General features: G+C 47.6%; 1 protein-coding gene across 1 annotated transcript in view; it reads left to right on the forward strand.

Moving 5' to 3' along the window:
* Window positions 1-18,403, forward strand: part of grin2bb (glutamate receptor, ionotropic, N-methyl D-aspartate 2B-b) — a gene marked incomplete at its 3' end in the record, with an annotated part of 62,269 nt that extends 43,866 nt beyond the window's left edge. Inside the window, exons 9-13 of the mRNA XM_084198920.1 lie at window positions 451-680; window positions 886-1,046; window positions 4,305-4,492; window positions 12,594-12,832; window positions 15,779-18,403. Coding sequence (XP_084055046.1) covers window positions 451-680; window positions 886-1,046; window positions 4,305-4,492; window positions 12,594-12,832; window positions 15,779-18,403 — 3,443 coding nt within the window. The remainder of the gene's footprint in view (window positions 1-450; window positions 681-885; window positions 1,047-4,304; window positions 4,493-12,593; window positions 12,833-15,778) is intronic.
* Window positions 18,404-19,659: the final 1,256 nt, after the last annotated feature.

The raw sequence follows: 19,659 nt of genomic DNA on the forward strand, positions 1-19,659 counted from the left end.
CTCTACCCCTCTCTCTCTCCTTCCTTCACTCTCTCTATCTCCGTCTCTCTCTCTCTCCCTCTCTCTCCCTCTCTGTCCCTCCCTCCAAGCACCCCATGGATGTAGATGCAGACAGCCAGGGCGTCAGTTCTGATTCCGCTACAGTGGAGCCTGGTATAGCAGGAGCCAACTGGCTTTACGTCCCAATACTTCCCAACAGGCTTTTTCTCCTTTCCTTTTGTTCATGATCATTGGCAGACAGAAGGACAAGTGTCCACCATGTTGCTTTCACCTAAAACATAACCTACCTCAGATCAATGGTACCATAACAAAAAGCCAACATCAGGACTATTAAATGAAGTGCTTTTTTATTGGGAGCATAGCCACCAAACCAAACCAATCAACTCCCTTCTCCCTCTTTTCCTCCCTCTCTCTTGTCTTCCTCTCCCCATCCCTCTTTTCTTCCCCCAGAGCCCGGCGGCCCCTCCTTCACCATCGGCAAGGCCATCTGGCTGCTGTGGGGCCTGGTTTTCAACAACTCTGTCCCCGTCCAGAACCCCAAAGGCACCACCAGTAAGATAATGGTGTCGGTGTGGGCCTTCTTCGCTGTCATCTTCCTGGCCTCCTACACTGCCAACCTGGCTGCCTTCATGATCCAGGAGGAGTATGTGGACCAGGTGTCGGGCCTCAGCGACAATAAGGTGTGTGTGTATGTGTGTGCATGTGAGTGTCTTCACCTGCCTGTCTGTCTGTGTCCAGCATTGCATATGTTTTCCAAGCCTCACAATAATGCATTAGGAGCATTTGATGGAACCCGATTTTCCACCTCCCCACACCAACCCCGGCTATTGTCTCTCATTTTCTCTTCTCTTCCGGAACCCCCCCACCCCCACCCCCACTTCACAGTTCCAAAAACCCAACGCCTTCTCCCCGCCATTCCGTTTCGGAACGGTGCCCAACGGAAGCACGGAACGGAACATCCGCAACAATTACCCAGAGATGCACCAGTATATGACCAGCTACCACCAGAAGAACGTGGACGAGGCCCTGGCAAGCCTCAAGGGAGGGTGAGAGAAGGAGAGGGAGGGAAGGAGGGAGGGAGGGAGGAAGGGAGGAAGGGAGGGAGGAGGAAGGAAGGAAGGAAGGAAGGAAGGAAGGAAGGAAGGAAGGAAGGAAGGAAGGAAGGAAGGAAGGAAGGAAGGAAGGAAGGAAGGAAGGAAGGAAGGAAGGGAGGGAGGGAGGGAGGGAGGGAGGGAGGGAGGGATGGATGGAGGGTGAGGGAGAGGAGGGAGGGAGGGAGGGAGAACAGGTGAGGGAGAGGAGAGAGAGGGATGGAGGGAGGAGGGAGTGTGGGTGGGAAGCCAGCAGAGCTGCTGCTGTTGCTTGCTGCTGTCTGCCACTGCTCCTTAGCTCAGAATAGCAGCAAGCAACAGCCTGGTGGTTGGTGGTGGAGGCTGAGAGCTGATCTGATGTGATGGTCCTTCTTCCTTTCCAAGAATTAAGAATGCAGAGTGCGGGTTAGAACATTAGTGCTTCATATAGCCATCTGTGGGTTTCTGTTATTTTGGCTTGGTTGGGAGGGAGCTGGTTGAGCTGCTAGCTAACCACTGGTATTGTAAAACTGTTAGTCTGCATGGGTGTGTATAACTAACATGTTGTAGCCATGGGGAGTTGATGAGTTGTGGGTTTGTCACCTAAACCTGTCATAGGTCACTTACATTAAACAAAAATATAAACGCAACATGTAAAGTGTTGGTCCCATGTTTCATGAGCTGAAATAAAATATCCCAGAAATGTTCCATATGCACAAAAAGCTTAGTGAGCATTTCTCCTTTGCCAAGATAATCCATCCACCTGACAGCTGTGGCATATCAAGAAGCTGATTATGATCATTACACAGGTGCACCTTGTGCTGGGGAAAATAAAAGGCCACTCTAAAATGTGCAGTTTTGTCACACAACACAATGCCAAAGATGTCTCAAGTTTTGAGGGAGCGTGCAATTGGCATGCTGACTGCAGGAATGTCCACCAGAGCTGTTGCCAGATAATTAAATGTTAATTTTTCTGCCATAAGCCGCCTTTAACGTCGTTTTAGAGAATTTGGCAGTATGTCCAACTGGCCTCACAACAACAGTCCACGTGTATGACGTTGTGTGGGCGAGCAGTTTGCTGATGTCTACGTTGTGAACAGAGTGCCCCATGGTGGCGGTGGGGTTATGGTATGGGCAGGCGTTAGCTATGGACAACGAACACAATTGAATTTTATTGATGGCAATTTGAATGCACAGAAATACCGTGACGAGATCCTGAGGCCCATTGTGAGGCCCATTTTTTTTTTAAGTATCTTTGACCAACAGATGCATACAGTGGGGAAAAAAGTATTTAGTCAGCCACCAATTGTGCAAGTTCTCCCACTTAAAAAGATGAGAGAGGCCTGTAATTTTCATCATAGGTACACGTCAACTATGACAGACAAAATGAGGAAAAAAAATCCAGAAAATCACATTGTAGGATTTTTAATGAATTGATTTGCAAATTATGGTGGAAAATAAGTATTTGGTCAATAACAAAAGTTTCTCAATACTTTGTTGGCAATGACACAGGTCAAACGTTTTCTGTAAGTCTTCACAAGGTTTTCACACACTGTTGCTGGTATTTTGGCCCATTCCTCCATGCAGATCTCCTCTAGAGCAGTGATGTTTTGGGGCTGTCGCTGGGCAACACGGACTTTCAACTCCCTCCAAAGATTTTCTATGGGGTTGAGATCTGGAGACTGGCTAGGCCACTCCAGGACCTTGAAATGCTTCTTACGAAGCCACTCCTTCGTTGCCCGGGCGGTGTGTTTGGGATCATTGTCATGCTGAAAGACCCAGCCACGTTTCATCTTCAATGCCCTTTCTGATGGAAGGAGGTTTTCACTCAAAATCTCACGATACATGGCCCCATTCATTATTTCCTTTACACGGATCAGTCGTCCTGGTCCCTTTGCAGAAAAACAGCCCCAAAACATGATGTTTCCACCCCCATGCTTCACAGTAGGTATGGTGTTCTTTGGATGCAACTCAGCATTCTTTGTCCTCCAAACACGACGAGTTGAGTTTTTACCAAAAAGTTATATTTTGGTTTCATCTGACCATATGACATTCTCCCAATTCTCTTCTGGATCATCCAAATGCACTCTAGCAAACTTCAGACGGGCCTGGACATGTACTGGCTTAAGCAGGGGGACACGTCTGGCACTGCAGGATTTGAGTCCCTGGCGGCGTAGTGTGTTACTGATGGTAGGCTTTGTTACTTTGGTCCCAGCTCTCTGCAGGTCATTCACTAGGTCCCCCCGTGTGGTTCTGGGATTTTTGCTCACCGTTCTTGTGATCATTTTGACCCCACGGGGTGAGATCTTGCGTGGAGCCCCAGATCGAGGGAGATTATCAGTGGTCTTGTATGTCTTCCATTTCCTAATAATTGCTCCCACAGTTAATTTCTTCAAACCAAGCTGCTTACCTATTGCAGATTCAGTCTTCCCAGCCTGGTGCAGGTCTACAATTTTGTTTCTGGTGTCCTTTGACAGCTCTTTGGTCTTGGCCATAGTGGAGTTTGGAGTGTGACTGTTTGAGGTTGTGGACAGGTGTCTTTTATACTGATAACAAGTTCAAACAGGTGCCATTAATACAGGTAACGAGTGGAGGACAGAGGAGCCTCTTAAAGAAGTTGTTACAGGTCTGTGAGAGCCAGAAATCTTGCTTGTTTGTAGGTGACCAAATACTTATTTTCCACCATAATTTGCAAATAAATTCATTAAAAATCCTAGAATGTGATTCTCTGGAGAAAAAAAAATCTCAATTTGTCTGTCATAGTTGACGTGTACCTATGATGAAAATTACAGGCCTCTCTCATCTTTTTAAGTGGGAGAACTTGCACAATTGGTGGCTGACTAAATACTTTTTTCCCCCACTGTATCTGTATTCCCAGTCATGTGAAATCCATAGAATAGGGCCTAATGAATTTATTTTAATTGACTGATTTCCTCATATGAACTGTAACTCAGTAAAATCTTTGAAATTATTGAATGTTGCGTTTATATTTTTGTTCATTATATCTCTTATTACTAGGCCCTGCAGTTTTTTCCTGATAATGCGACCTCAACAGGAAAACTCCAGAGCATGTACAGGCTATAACCAGGGCCTGTAGTTTTACTGGTTCAGTCATATGATCAGGAAAGAACTCCTAGCCCTGCACATAACCAATATCTACAATTGCTAACACTTTGCCTGACCAATACTGACCACTAACTATCCTCCACTATCTCCTTCCCTTCTCCTGCTCAGTAAATTGGATGCCTTCATCTACGATGCCGCTGTGTTGAACTACATGGCCGGGAGGGACGAGGGCTGTAAGCTTGTGACCATCGGCAGCGGGAAGGTGTTCGCCACCACCGGTTACGGCATCGCCATCCAGAAGGACTCTGGCTGGAAGAGAGCAGTGGACCTGGCCATCCTCATGCTGTTCGGCGACGGTAAAGCTCCAACTGACATGCAATTGTAGTCCTACGGTAGAATATAGAATATAGAATAGTAATGTATTAGTCCATCTGCAGAGATAGAAATTCTTCATCTGCTCCGCTCCCTCATCCCCTCCCCACTCCACAAGACAACACACAAACACACAACACACACATTTTGGGTAGGAGCACAGGTTCAGCCAACCACAGAGCAGCACCCCTGCAGCTACACATTTTAGTAGCAAGTGCCTAGCTCAAGGGCACAATGGCAGGAGATGGTACATGGGATCTTAAACCAGCTTCCTTCTGGTTGTTAGTTCATCTCCCAATTGCATTGTCGAATCCCAGGATTCGAACACTGGATGCTGGATACCACAGTCTTAATTGCACTGCTTAGTTCCATTGGCCTGTACATATTATATACAGTTGAAGTCGGAAGTTTACATACACTTAGGTTGGAGTCATTAAAACTCATTTTTCAACCACTCCACAAATTTCTTGTTAACAAACTATAGTTTTGGCATGTCGGTTAGGACATCTACTTTGTGCATGACACAAGTAATCTTTCCAACAATTGTTTACAGACAGATTATTTCACTTATAATTCACTGTATCACAATTCCAGTGGGCCAGAACTTTACATACACTAAGTTGTCTGTGCCTTTAAACAGCTTGGAAAATTCCAGAAAATTATGTCATGGCTTTAGAAGCTTCTGATAGGCTAATTGACATCATTTCAGTCAATTGGAAGTGTACCTGTGGATGTATTTCAAGGCCTACCTTCAAACTCAGTGCCTCTTTGCTTGACTTCATGGGAAAATCAAAATAAATCAACCAAGACCTCAGAAAAAGAATTGTAGACCTCCACAAGTCTGCTTCATCCTTGGGAGCAATTTCCAAACGCCTGAAGGTACCACGTTCATCTGTACAAACAATAGTACGCAAGTATAAACACCATGGGACCACGCAGCCATCATACCGCTCAGGAAGGAGACGTGTTCTGTCTCCTAGAGATGAACGTACTTTGGTGCGAAAAGTGTAAATCAATCCCAGAACAACAGCAAAGGACCTTGTGAAGATGCTGGAGGAAACAGGTACAAAAGTATCTATATCCACAGTAAAACGAGTCCTATATCGACATAACCTGAAAGGCCGCTCAGCAAGTAAGAAGCCACTGCTCCAAAACCGCCATAAAAAAGCCAGACTACGGTTTGCAACTGCACATTGGGACAAAGATTGTACTTTTTGGAGAAATGTCCTCTGGTCTGATGAAACAAAAATAGAACTGTTTGGCCATAATGACCATCGTTATGTCTGGAGGAAAAAGGGGGTTGCTTGCAAGCCGAAGAACACCATCCCAACCGTGAAGCACGGGGGTGGCAGCATCATGCTGTGGGGGTGCTTTGCTGCAGGAGGGACTGGTGCACTTCACAAAATCGATGGCATCATGAGGAAGGAAAATTATGTGGATATATTGAAGCAACTTCTCAAGACATCAGTCAGGAAGTTAAAGCTTGCTCGTAAATGGGTCTTCCAAATGGACAATGGCCCCAAGCATACTTCCAAAGTTGTGGCAAAATGGCTTAAGGACAACAAAGTCAAGGTATTGGAGTGGCCATCACAAAGACCTGACCTCAATCCTATAGAAAATGTGTGGGCAGAACTGAAAAAGCGTGTGCGAGCAAGGAGGCCTACAAACCTGACTCAGTTACACCAGCTCTGTCAGGAGGAATGGGCCAAAATTCACCCAACTTATTGTGGGAAGTTTGTGGAAGGCTACACAAACCCAAGTTAAACAATTTAAAGGCAATGCTACCAAAAACTAATTGAGTGTATGTAAACTTCTGACCCACTGGGAATGTGATGAAATAAATAAAAGCTGAAATAAATCATTCTCTCTACTATTATTCTGACATTTCACATTCTTAAAATAAAGTGGTGATCCTAACTGATCTAAGACAGGGAATTTTTACTAGGATTAAACATTAGGAATTGTGAAAAACTGAGTTTAAATGTATTTGACTAAGGTGTATGTAAACTTCCGACTTCAACTGTATATAAACTGTTCAATGTGTCCTATCTAGAGTCTATGGTCCACAGCATGTACAGTAGAAACACTGAGAAGTCTTGACGAGATACCTGGATGATCACCTCACTGCCTTCAGAGAAACGTTCTATATATTGAGTGTACAAAATATTAAGAACACCTGCTCTTTCCATAACATAGACTGACCAGATGAATCCAGGTGAAAGCTATGATCCCTTATTGATGTCACTTGTTAAATGCACTTCAATCAGTGTAGATGAAGGAACAGGTTAAGGAAGGATTTTTAAACCTTGAGACAATTGAGACATGGATTGTGTATGTGTGCCATTCAGAGGGTGAATGGGCAAGACACCGGTTTGAGTGTGTCAAGAACTGCAACGCTGCTGGGGTTTTCACGCTCAACAGTTTGTTGTGTGTATCAACAATGGTCCACCACCCAAAGGACATCCAGCCAACTTGACACAACTGTGGGAAGCATTGGAGTCAACATGGCCCAGCATCCCTGTGGAACGCTTTCGACACCTTGTCGAGTCCATGCACCGACGAATTGAGGCTGTTCTGAGCGCAAAAGGAATATTAGTTAGGTGTTCTTAATGTTTTGTACACTCAGTGTCTATACATGGACATGGGCAGTACACAACAATGGCTTGAATGCACTAGGCATTTTCTATCATAGCATGTCCCAGTTTTTATAATGTATGAGAGGTCATAACAGTGTGAGAGGGATATGGTCCAGATTGTTTCAGACAGTTGATAGTCTCTTGATACAAGAGGCTAGGGATTTGGTTCACCACTGAAAGTGAGCCTCACATACAGTAGCATACATCTCTACAGTATGTACCAGACCTGGGTTCAAATACTATTTGAAATAATTTTAAATACTTTACCTGTGATTGATTAAGCTTGGCTGGCCTAATGGACCAATAGAATATCCTCAAAACTAAACCCCGCCTCAGCAGGAACTCTAGGCAGGCTAGAGAAACCACTCAAAGTATTTGAAAGATTTCAAGTAGTATTTGAACCCAGGTCCGATATCTACTGCCAAATATATGTGGTCAGACGTTCATTTCATTCACACCTTAACGCGCTGTCAGAACATACTTTATATAAACGAGTACAGACCTCAGAGTTCACCCTCACTGGATGTCTGTTCAGGTGTCATCCCCTGTTATAATACATACAACATGGTTACGTGATGTATGTTTGTCTCGTGTGTGTGTGTGTGTGTGTGTGTGTGAGTCGTGTGTGTCATGCGTGTGTAAGTGTGTGTGGTTGTATGTATGCATGTATCGTGTGTGTGCATGTGTGTGTGTGCGTCATGTGATGACAGAGGGGCCAAGAATAGTGTCCTAGTTCCAAGTGGCAGCCTCTGGTGCATCTGGAGTGGATTCAAATAGCATCAAGTGTGGGCATGCTTATGTCTGGTGGGGGTAGGTCTGGTGGGGTGTGGGTCTAGTGGGGTGGAGGTCTGGTGGGGTGTAGGTCTGGTGGGGTGGAGGTCTGGTGGGGTGTGGGTCTAGTGGGGTGGAGGTCTGGTGGGGTTTAGGTCTGGTGGGGTTTAGGTCTGGTGGGGTGTAGGTCTGGTGGGGTGGGGGTAGGTCTGGTGGGGGTATAGGTCTAGGACATACAGATGTAGGATCTTAATTTGGCCAGTATTGTCGTAGCAAAATCATCCTGCAGAAATAGGATTTGAACGTTTAGTCCATAATGTTGCTTGATCGGTGGTTAGGATATTAGCTGGACAAAAGTAGGCTACATGAAATACTGTTAATATAAGCGTGTGTTAGTGTGGGTTTTCAGTGAATTTATGTATATCACTAATCTCATCTGCTCATCTGCATTTCAGCAACAAAAGAGTGATCAAATTAAGATCCTACATCTGTACATGGAACACATACAGAAGTGAATAGCTTTAATTAAGTAGGACACTTTTTGGACTTCTCCATTGATTCTATTCTACAGGACCAACTGAAACAAGAACAGCTCAAGTCTATATTTCAACCAGGTCTTGTGCAGGGGTAGGTGGAGGAGTATTGAGGTCAACCCAAAGACTGCATGTCCGGGCCTCCCGAGTGGTGCAGTGGTCTAAGGCACTGCATCGCAGTGCTCGAGGTGTCACTACAGACCCGGGTTCAATCCCGGGCTGTATCACAACCGGCCGTGATCGGGAGTCCCATAGGGTGGCACACAATTGGCCCAGCATCGTCCAGGTTAGGGGAGGGTTTGGCCGGGGGGCTTTACTTGGCTCATCGCACTCTAGCGACTCCTTGTGGCGGGCCGGGCGACTGCAGGCTGACCTCAGTTGAACAGTGTTTCCTCCGACACATTGGTGCAGCTGGCTTCCGGGTTAAGTGAACGGGTGTTAAGAAGCGCAGTTTGGTGGGTCATGTTTCGGAGGACGTACGACTCGACCTTCGCCTCCCGAGCTCGTTGGGGAGCTGCAGCGATGAGACAAGATCGAAATTGGGGTTAAAAAAGAATAAAGACTGCCTTCCTACATCTGAGGAGCTCAAAGTCAACTTGACACAACCTGCTGAGCTTCCTTCACGTCTGTCACTGTGGCCTACTTTAACAGGAAGTCTTAACAACCAGGCAGGCACAATCTGCTACCGTCCAGGCAGCGAGTGAGTTAGCACACTGTTAGTTACACAAGCACTAGCAGAGTGGGAAATCCCCTTTGGTAAGATACAGACTCTGGTGGCTCACATCAAACAAATCTCACTGGACATGTCCTCCCCGAATCTCCCTCAGCACCAATTCTATGGGGACATATTTTACGGTGGGACCGGCGATCACATGACTGTGTGTACTTCCTCCCGGACCCCAAGGACTAGCAGAAGTCCCATGAGGCTGTTGTTTCCCACATCAAGACCAGATAACGAACGACTTGCATAATCAATGATTAATGAAGATTAGCTGTGATTAGCTGTTATGTTGGGGGGACATAACACAACATGACATGCGTGTGTTGCACACACCAGGAACCTTGTTGTTCACTCCTGCACTGACTGTGCTCACACACACAGCTGTAATGGCCACACACACACACACAGTCACAATAACAGTCAAGGACAAAGACATCAGAAGCAACTTAATCAGTGTCTCACAATGTTCATTCCAGTCCACTGCACTGTATCCCTCTACTGTATCGCACTTCACTGTATCCCTCTTCACTGTATCCCTCAGCACTCATGCCTGATATTCATCCTCAAATACCTCACCTTTCAGCACCTACAGTTGAAGTTGGAAGTTTACATACACCTTAGCCAAATACATTTAAACTCAGTTTTTCACAATTCCTGACATTTAATCCTAGTAAAAACTCCCTGTCTTAGGTCAGTTAGGATCACCACTTTATTTTAAGAATGTGAAATGTCAGAATAATAGTAGAGAGAATGATTTATTTCAGCTTTTATTTATTTCATCACATTCCCAGTGGGTCAGATGTTTACATACATTCAATTAGTATTTGGTAGCATTGTCTTTCAATTGTTTAACTTGGGTCAAATGTTTTGGGTAGCCTTCCACAAGATTCCCACAATAAGTTGGGTGAATTTTGGCCCATTCCTCCTGACAGAGCTGGTGTAACTGAGTCAGGTTTGTAAGCCTCCTTGCTCGCACATGCTTTTTCAGTTCTGCCCACAAATTGTCTATAGGATTGAGGTCAGGGCTTTGTGATGGCCACTCCAATACGTTGACTTTGTTGTCCTTAAGCCATTTTGCCACAACTTTGGAAGTATGCTTGGGGTCATTGTCCATTTGGAAGACCCATTTACGAGCAAGCTTTAACTTCCTGACTGATGTCTTGAGATTTTGCTTCAATATATCCACATCATTTTCCTTCCTCATGATGCCATCTATTTTGTGAAGTGCACCAGCCCCTCCTGCATCAAAGCACCCCCACAGCATGATGCTGCCACCCCCGTGCTTCACGGTTGGGATGGTGTTCTTCGGCTTGCAAGTGACCCCCTTTTTCCTCCAAACATAACGATGGTCATTAAGGCCAAACAGTTCTATTTTTGTTTCATCAGACTAGAGGACATTTCTCTTTGTCCCCATGTGCAGTTGCAAACCGTAGTCTGGCTTTTTTATGGCGGTTTTGGAGCAGTGGCTTCTTCCTTGCTGAGCGGCCTTTCAGGTTATGTCGATATAGGACTCGTTTTACTGTGGATATAGATACTTTTGTACCTGTTTCCTCCAGCATCTTCACAAGGTCCTTTGCTGTTGTTCTGGGATTGATTTGCACTTTACGCACCAAAGTACGTTCATCTCTAGGAGACAGAACACGTCTCCTTCCTGAGCGGTATGACGGCTGCGTGGTCCCATGGTGTTTATACTTGCGTACTATTGTTTGTACAGATGAACGTGGTACCTTCAGGCGTTTGGAAATTGCTCCCAAGGATGAAGTAGACTTGTGGAGGTCTACAATTTTTCTGAGGTCTTAGCTGATTTATTTAGATTTTCCCATGATGTCAAGCAAAGAGGCACTGTTTGAAGGTAGACCTTGAAATACATCCACAGGTACACCTCCAATTGACTCAAATGATGTCAATTAGCGTATCAGAAGCTTCTAAAGCCAATACATCATTTTCTGGAATTTTCCAAGCTGTTTAAATGCACAGTCAACTTAGTGTAAGTAAACTTCTGACCCACTGGTATTGTGATACAGTGAATTATAAGTGAAATAATCTGTCTGTAAACAATTGTTGGAAAAATTACTTGTGTCATGCACAAAGTAGATGTCCTAACCGACTTGCCAAAACTATAGTTTGTTAACAAGAAATGTGTAGAGTGGTTGAAAAACGAGTTTTAATGACTCCAACCTAAGTGTATGTAAACTTCAGACTTCAACTGTAGCTATATGCTCCCTCTATCTTCTCCTAACCTACAACTCAATATAACCTGAACCAACCTAACCCCATCCCCTCTAACCCCTAAACTTCAACCTTACCATAACCTAACCCCTCCATATACCCCCTCACCCCTAACCTTATCATAACCTAACACCTCCATATACCCCCTCACCCCTAACCTTATCATAACCTAACCCCTCCATATACCCCCTCACCCCTAACCTTATCATAACCTAACCCCTCCATATACCCCCTCACCCCTAACCTTATCATAACCTAACACCTCCATATACCCCCTCACCCCTAACCTTATCATAACCTAACCCCTCCATATACCCCCTCACCCCTAACCTTATCATAACCTAACCCCTCCATATACCCCCTCACCCCTAACCTTATCATAACCTAACACCTCCATATACCCCCTCACCCCTAACCTTATCATAACCTAACACCTCCATATACCCCCTCACCCCTAACCTTATCATAACCTAACCCCTCCATATACCCCCTCACCCCTAACCTTATCATAACCTAACACCTCCATATACCCCCTCACCCCTAACCTTATCATAACCTAACACCTCCATATACCCCCTCACCCCTAACCTTATCATAACCTAACACCTCCATATACCCCCTCACCCCTAACCTTATCATAACCTAACACCTCCATATACCCCCTCACCCCTAACCTTATCATAACCTAACACCTCCATATACCCCCTCACCCCTAACCTTATCATAACCTAACCCCTCCATATACCCCCTCACCCCTAACCTTATCATAACCTAACACCTCCATATACCCCCTCACCCCTAACCTTATTATAACCTAACCCCTCCATATACCCCCTCACCCCTAACCTTATTATAACCTAACCCCTCCATATACCCCCTCACCCCTAACCTTATCATAACCTAACCCCTCCATATACCCCCTCACCCCTAACCTTATTATAACCCAACCCCTCCATATACCCCCTCACCCCTAACCTTATTACAAACGAACCCCTCATTATACCCCTCTAACCTTAATACAATATAGGCTTATTTTTCCTTACGCTGCTCTAACCCTCTTTCCTGCTAGCTCCTTCTATCTCCCCCTAACCCTAGTATAGCCCAATACAACCTTTATACAACCTAACCCCTCCATACATACCCCTCCTAACCCGCTCTTCTGCTAACCCCCTGTATCTCCTGCTTGTCCCCCCAGGAGAGATGGAGGAGCTGGAGGCTCTGTGGCTGACGGGGATCTGCCACAATGAGAAGAACGAGGTGATGAGCAGCCAGCTGGACGTGGACAACATGGCGGGCGTCTTCTACATGCTGGGGGCGGCCATGGCTCTGTCGCTCATCACCTTCATCGCCGAGCACGCCTTCTACTGGCAACTGCGCTTCTGCTTCATGGGCTACTGCACCGGCAAGCCAGGCTTTACCTTCTCCATCAGCAGGGTGAGTTATTGGCTGGAGTGGAGCAGGACTTCCTGGTCTGGTTGCCAATATTCTGTGCTAATGCCACGTTCACGTCATGTCGGAAACTCGGGACCTCCGAGTTCAAATGAACGTAAGTTATTTGCGTAGAGCTTCCTATTGGTTGATTCCGATACTTCCCAAGTGGGAAACTCAAGTATAAGCTAGTCTGAAATTTTTGAATTTCCGACATGATGTGAACGCGGCATAATAAAACCTATACTAATAAGCTAATGAAACTTTGCTAACTGTGATAGAGACAGTAATAAGTAATGATACTGTATGATACCCTTTGAGCAAGGATAACAAATCTAGCATGACAACTGACTATGTGAATGCTAATAGAATTTAGGCTAATCCGTGCTAACGGTGCTAGCAAAACTAACAAACCAATCATTGCCAATGGGCCTTTTGAAAGCCCTTTTAATATGTAACACTAATGCTAAGGCATTTACAGTTAGCTACATGCCCATTGATTCCAGTTGTATAGAAGGGTAAAAACAAAACCTTATCACGGTGTTGTTGCATCTTTAAATGGGGACTGCTCTGGGGGGTGTTTATGCGGGTCATTTACCATGGCAGTTGTCATGGCAGTTATTATTGTAAGTCAGAGAGGTTGTTTACGCATTAAAAACAATTGCTTGAGGAACAATGTCATTTGCATAATGTTACCTTTTAAGAGAGGGGGGAATGTTTTTGTTGTTGCACGCTCATTGAGCTCAATTATCATTAATTTGAGAAACAGTCGCAAATGTTTACCTGGCTGAACTTCTTAAGAACTGTTTTCTCTACTGTATCCTTCCTCTTTTGGGAGCTCGACGATAGTTACTCTGTAATACAGCAATAATGGTTTTATGCAAAGTACATAAAATAGTTTACATGTAGGGAGAGCCTCGATAGAATACAAATTCTGTATTTATTGGTTCAAGCGTACAGGTGTTGATGTTATTTGGCCGTTGCATTACAGCATTGATTTTCACCCCCTACACTATTACAGACTACCAATCGTCTATTATTGCCGTCTGCAAGAGATAGTCCGCCAATAGTCTATTACAGATTTCCATGCCTGGTTTAGCACTCCAGTTGTGGAGGGACAGAGGGGGGGGGGGGGGGGGGGGGGGGGGAACGAGATAGTGTAGCGCTCAACCAATCTGGTTGAAAGAAAGAGAGGGCATATGATGAGACTAAAAGGAACAGATAGCATACGACAAGAGGTAAAGGAGATCTGTCCAAGAAAAATAATGATAAAAACATAAAAGGGGAATAGAAGGAACAGAGGAGCACAAAAGGAAAGATGTGCCAGCCGGTGTGCCAGTAACCTCTGTCCTATCACCTTTATAAAGGGATTGTGTGGACGTACGTAGAGAAATAAAGAAAGAAATCCCATTGGAGGAGAAGCTTCACCACGGTGACCAGGAGGCAAAGGAGATAAAACAAGACAAAAAAAGACACAAAGAACGAGTGAACGAAAAAAAGAAAGAGTGGAAAGAGTAGAAATAATAATCATGAATTCAGGGAGCCAGGGGGGCAGGGGGCCAGGGGGGCAGGGGGGCCAGGGGGGCCAGGGGGGCAGGGGGGCCAGGGGGTGCAGGGGGCCGGGGGGGCCAGGGGGCCGGGGGTGCCAGGGGGCAGGGGGGGGCAGGGGGTCAGGGGGGCAGGGGGTGCCGGGGGGGCAGGGGGGCCAGGGGGCAGGGGGGCCGGGGGGGCATGGGGGGCCGGGGGGGCCAGGGGGGCCGGGGCGGGCCGTGGGGGGCAGGGGGGGCCGGGGGGGCCAGGGGGCAGGGGGGCAGGGGGCCGGGGGGGCCAGGGGGGCATGGGGGGCCAGGGGGGCAGGGGGGCCGGGGGCCAGAGGGGCCAGGGGGCATGGGGGCAGGGGGCATGGGGGGCCAGGGGGCATGGGGGGCCGGGGGGCCAGGGGGCATGGGGGGCCGGGGGGGGCAGGGGGGCAGGGGGGCCAGGGGTCAGGGGGCCAGGGGGGCAGGGGGGCAGGGGGGCAGGGGGCATGGGGGGCCAGGGGGGGGAGGGGGGGGGGGGGGCAGGGGGCCGGGGGAGAGGAGAAAAAAAAGAGATGGACTAAGAGATGGAGAAAAAAAAACGTTTTTGACATGACAGAGACCCATGTTTTCACTGGCAGGCAATGATCGTCGACCTTTCGTTTTTTTGTCTGGAATGGCATGAGACCGCCAACCCCCAGCGCTGATCCTAACATGCATGCCTTGATTTGTTGGCAGGTGTCACCTCTTAGAATTACTGTCCTCACAACGCCAAAACCACAACCAGATAATAACATTACATTTCAACGAACCACACCCGTCTTTCATTTCACGGAATATTTATAAATACTTTTATTGCTTGATAAATTTTCGTGATGTGTCTTTTACGAGAGGGGGTTGGAAAGCCCCATAAAAAGTGCTGTCAGCATGACATTGATTAAACGTATTGATTGGTTGATTCAAAACTAGAGGCTAAAGGCGCTCCTGTCATTATCAATCAAGTCTCTGATCTGCCCTCCCACACTGGGTCTGAGTGAGAGGAGGAGAGGTGAGGCTCTGAGCCTCTGCAGTGGCCAAAGCTCTGTCTGCTCCCCAAGGAGAACTTATTTATGAACTCACCCCTATTACTGTTTAATACTGTGTAAACAAGGTGACCAGACGAAACACTGCAATGCATTAACCTCTCTCTCTTTGTCTCTCCCTCTCATTCTATCTCTCTCCACCTTTCCACCTCCTGTCCTCTTTCTAATGCTCGTCCACCCATCTATCCTCTTTCTTTTTCGTCAATCTGTTTCTATGTTGGTTTCTTTTTCTTTCTATCTGTGTTCCCATGTTCTTTCGCTTGCTCCCCCTCTCCCCATAATGTTCTCTATCTCTCTTTCCTCCTGTTTCTCTACCATTCTCTATCCCTCCTATTCCTCCATTCCTCCAACAGGGCATCTGGAGTTGTATCCACGGGGTCCAGATCGAGGAGAACAAGTCGACCATGGACTCTCCATCGGCCACCATGAACATGAACATGAACAACACCCACTCCAACATCCTGCGACTGCTCCGCACCGCCAAGGACATGACCGCCATCCCGGGGGTCAACGGCTCGCCGCACACACACGGCGCCCTGGACTACGGTGGCCACCACCGCGGCGGCGGTGAGTCGCCCGGCATCTACGACATTTCTGAGCACCGGCGCAGCTTGCAAGAGCGCAAGGCCCCGCCGCCGCCATACCTGCCCGAGGACAACATGTTCAGCGACTACATCAGCGAGGTGGAGAGGACTTTTGGCAACTTGCCCCTGAAGGACAACAACCTGTACCAGGACCATTACCTGCACCACCACTCAGGCCCGGGACCCAGGCTGGCTCTGGGTATGTCCGGCCCCCCGCCTAACAGGCAGAGTAGCTTAGGCAGTACCAGTTCATTGGAGGGAGGGATGTTTGATTGTGACAGCTTAGGGGGAGGGGTAGCACCCATATTCACCACACAGCCCCGCGTTGCCTCCCTGACACACAGGAACACCAATAAGTTTGACCTGATCGCCGGCCACGCCTCGGCCTCAGGCTCCGGTCAGCAGGGGGGTCAGTTCAAGTCGAACGACCTCTACGGGAGGTTCTCCTTCAAAGGCGGGGCGTCCAGTTCTGGGTTTATCGACAGGGGCGGTCACGACAGGTACTGCGTGGGTGGAGGAGGAGGGGGTGGCGGGGGCTCTGGGGGCGATGATGTGTCGGATATCTCCTCGCACACCATCACCTACGGCAATCTGGAGGGCAACGCCAAGAGGCGTAAACAGTACAGGGACAGCCTGAAAAAGAGGCCCGCCTCAGCCAAATCCAGACGGGAGCAGGACGAGATTGATTACCGGAGGCGAGCCCACCACCATCACACCGTCCACCACCACTTCTCCCGCGGGCCCCTAGGACACCGCTCGGCCTCCCCGCCCCTGGCCCCCTCTGAGCGGAAGAGAGGAGGAGGTGGAGGAGGAGGGGGTAACTCTTCACCTTACTTATTCCGCGACAAAGAAAATCTAAGGGAGTTCTATGCGGAGCAGTTCCGTTCCAAGGAGGGCTCAGCCAAGTGGGAGCATGTGGATATGTCCGACGGGCCTTGTCCGATGGGCAGTGGGGGAGGAGGAGGCGGTGGCGGTATTAGTGGTAGTGGCATTTGTAAGAGCCTAGTGCCCGTGGAGGATTTCCTGAAAGGTAACAAACCCAAGAAGTCAGAGGGTACAAGTGGCGTAGTCGGAGGGATGGGCTTGGGGTCGTCAGGGCAACAGGCCCACACGTGTTGGGAGAAGAACATGTCTGAAGTGGGGGGTGGAGGCATAGCAGGGGGCGACTGGGAGTGTCGGAATCACAGTGGTGGTGGCGGGGGAGGAGGAGGGGGCAAGTCCATCTCTCACCATGGTGGAGGGGGAGGAGGGGGAAAGTCCATCTCTCACCATGGGGGAGGGGGAGGAGGGAGCACCTGTACGCATGGGGGCACTGGTGGCGGAGGGGGAAATAGTCGCCCAAGCTCTGCTACTTGCAAACGGTGCGAGTCGTGTAAGAAACAAGGCAACCTGTATGACATCAGTGAGGATAACCTCATATTTAGCAAGATGGGGGGTGGAGGGGAGAAGAGTGGTGACGCGGGGGGTGCTGGCCAATCACAAAGTCAGGCACAGCGCAGGAAGCTAGGGCCAGGTGGGCGGGTGTTACGGAGGCAACACTCCTACGACACGTTTGTGGATTTGCAGAAGGGGGGGGGCGGCCGCCGCATGGGCGGGGGTGGAGGAGGAGGTGGGGGAGGAGAAGGAGGGGGAGGGGGGCAGCTCCCCCCGCCCAGAAGCGTGAGCTTGAAAGACAAAGACCGCTACATGGAGGGTGTTAGCCCATACGCCCAAATGTTTGCCCAGTACGCGGAGAGGGACAGAGATAGTCCCTCCTTTTTCAGTCGGGGTGGTAGTGAGCGGGAGAGGGCGAAAGGAGGCTCCTCCTTCAGTTTGTTCCGAGGCGAACGAGGCGAAGGTGGGTTGCACCGTCGGTCGGTGGGGGAGAAAGACATGAGGGACAGGGATAGAAGAATGATGGGAGGTGGAGGTGGGGTGGGCGGTAGTGGCAAAGGGGCCGGGACTTACTCCTTGTCTAAATCTCTCTACCCAGATAAGGTGACCCAGAACCCCTTCATCCCAACCTTCGGCGACGACCAGTGTCTATTACACGGCGGCAAACCATACTACGTCAAAATGTCGCCACAGCAACAGCAACAACCGCCACAGCATCTCCTCAACAACAGCCGCGGGGACTTCAGAGGCTCCATGGGGTTGCCTTCCTATTTACCGGCATCAGCCACGACGGGGGTCATGTCCAACGTGACCCCCAGGTTCCCCAATGATCTGTGTCTTGGTGGAGGGTTGGGGGGGCCCATGGGGAACCACCATGGCCCCGGACTGGGAGGCAACAAGCTACTGCCGGTCAGGGACAGGGGGTTAGGGATGGTGGGGCAGGGCGGCCAGAGACCCTTCAATGGCTCGAGCAACGGCCACGTTTACGAGAAGCTCTCCAGTATGGAGTCTGATGTCTGAGAGAAAGAGATGGGGCTAGAGAACAGGATAATTGCTTCTCCGTCTGAGTAGAACAAATAGACGCTACATTGTGTACATCGTTCTCATATTTCTAACCGAGAAAGTTTAGTTGGACAATGGACACCGCGGACAGAGTGAAGGAGAGTGAAGGTACAGTCAAGCGTAACAGAAAGCGACACGACTTCTAATGAGGAAATGAGTGGATTCTGCTGCTTGACTCTGAGACTGTGAGGGAGGAGGAGAGAAATCTCTCCTACGTTTCTCCTCTCCTTCTTCACCCCCTCTTTTATCTTTCCCTCTCTTCCGCTCGCCTGCTGTTCCTCACACCAAAACAAAGGTTTTGTTTAGCTATCAGAAATACAATCAAATGAATGAAAAATCTAAGTAACAGGGTAAACTAACAATAATTGTATTGATAATGTTGTTAATAATGATATTATTGAATATAATTACAATGTTTAAGTTTGGGCTCTTTTTTTTTTTATAGTTAATGTTGTTTTATATTTGTACTGTTGTTAATTATTTGCTAGGCCACCATATTACAGGAGACTAGTAGAAATGTTACTTAAGTACCAATACTTTTAGGTTCGTGTAATTCAGATTTCTTCTTAATTCTTGATTATCCATGTTGAAAAATGTTTATTTTCTGTTCTTGGAGTGCTGTGAAAAAGTGTACTGTATGTGAAAGGCATGATTTGCTGAGTACATTCTCCATGTACTTGACATCTTATTGTGAAGGAGAAAGTCCTTATGTGGCATCATACTTGTTTGCAGTTTAGATTTCTTGTTTTGCCTGGGAAGTAGGGAGTAGTAGTTATCTCAGATACCGAGCGGGATGTGCCTTACTGAATTCACTACAATCATAAAGACATGAAGACTCCTCCTCCTATCGGTAGAAAGAGTGTTCATTCTGTGGACGATTCAGTTATTAACTAGTAATTCATAAAGTGGTTATCATGTTCTCTGAGAATCCGCTTAGCTGAGATTTTGCTTTAAACAAGATCCACCCACCTGAAAGGAGAGAGAGTTGCATCATGGGAGATGTAGTTTTCTGCTAGTTTCACTCGGGTGCTAGTCAAAAGGCTCTTATGGATATCAATAAACACACTGGACGATTTTATCATATACCATCATATCTCATCCTTTAGCTTTCCATAAATAATTTTGATTTACAGTTTTAAATCCCAACATATCACGAGTCCTTATATTCCCAAAGGTAAACTATCAATTACACTTTTATTTTTTTAAATTATTTT

Source organism: Coregonus lavaretus (genome assembly GCF_964263955.1).
Source record: "Coregonus lavaretus genome assembly, contig: HAP1_SCAFFOLD_276, whole genome shotgun sequence".
Classification (NCBI taxonomy): domain Eukaryota; kingdom Metazoa; phylum Chordata; class Actinopteri; order Salmoniformes; family Salmonidae; genus Coregonus; species Coregonus lavaretus.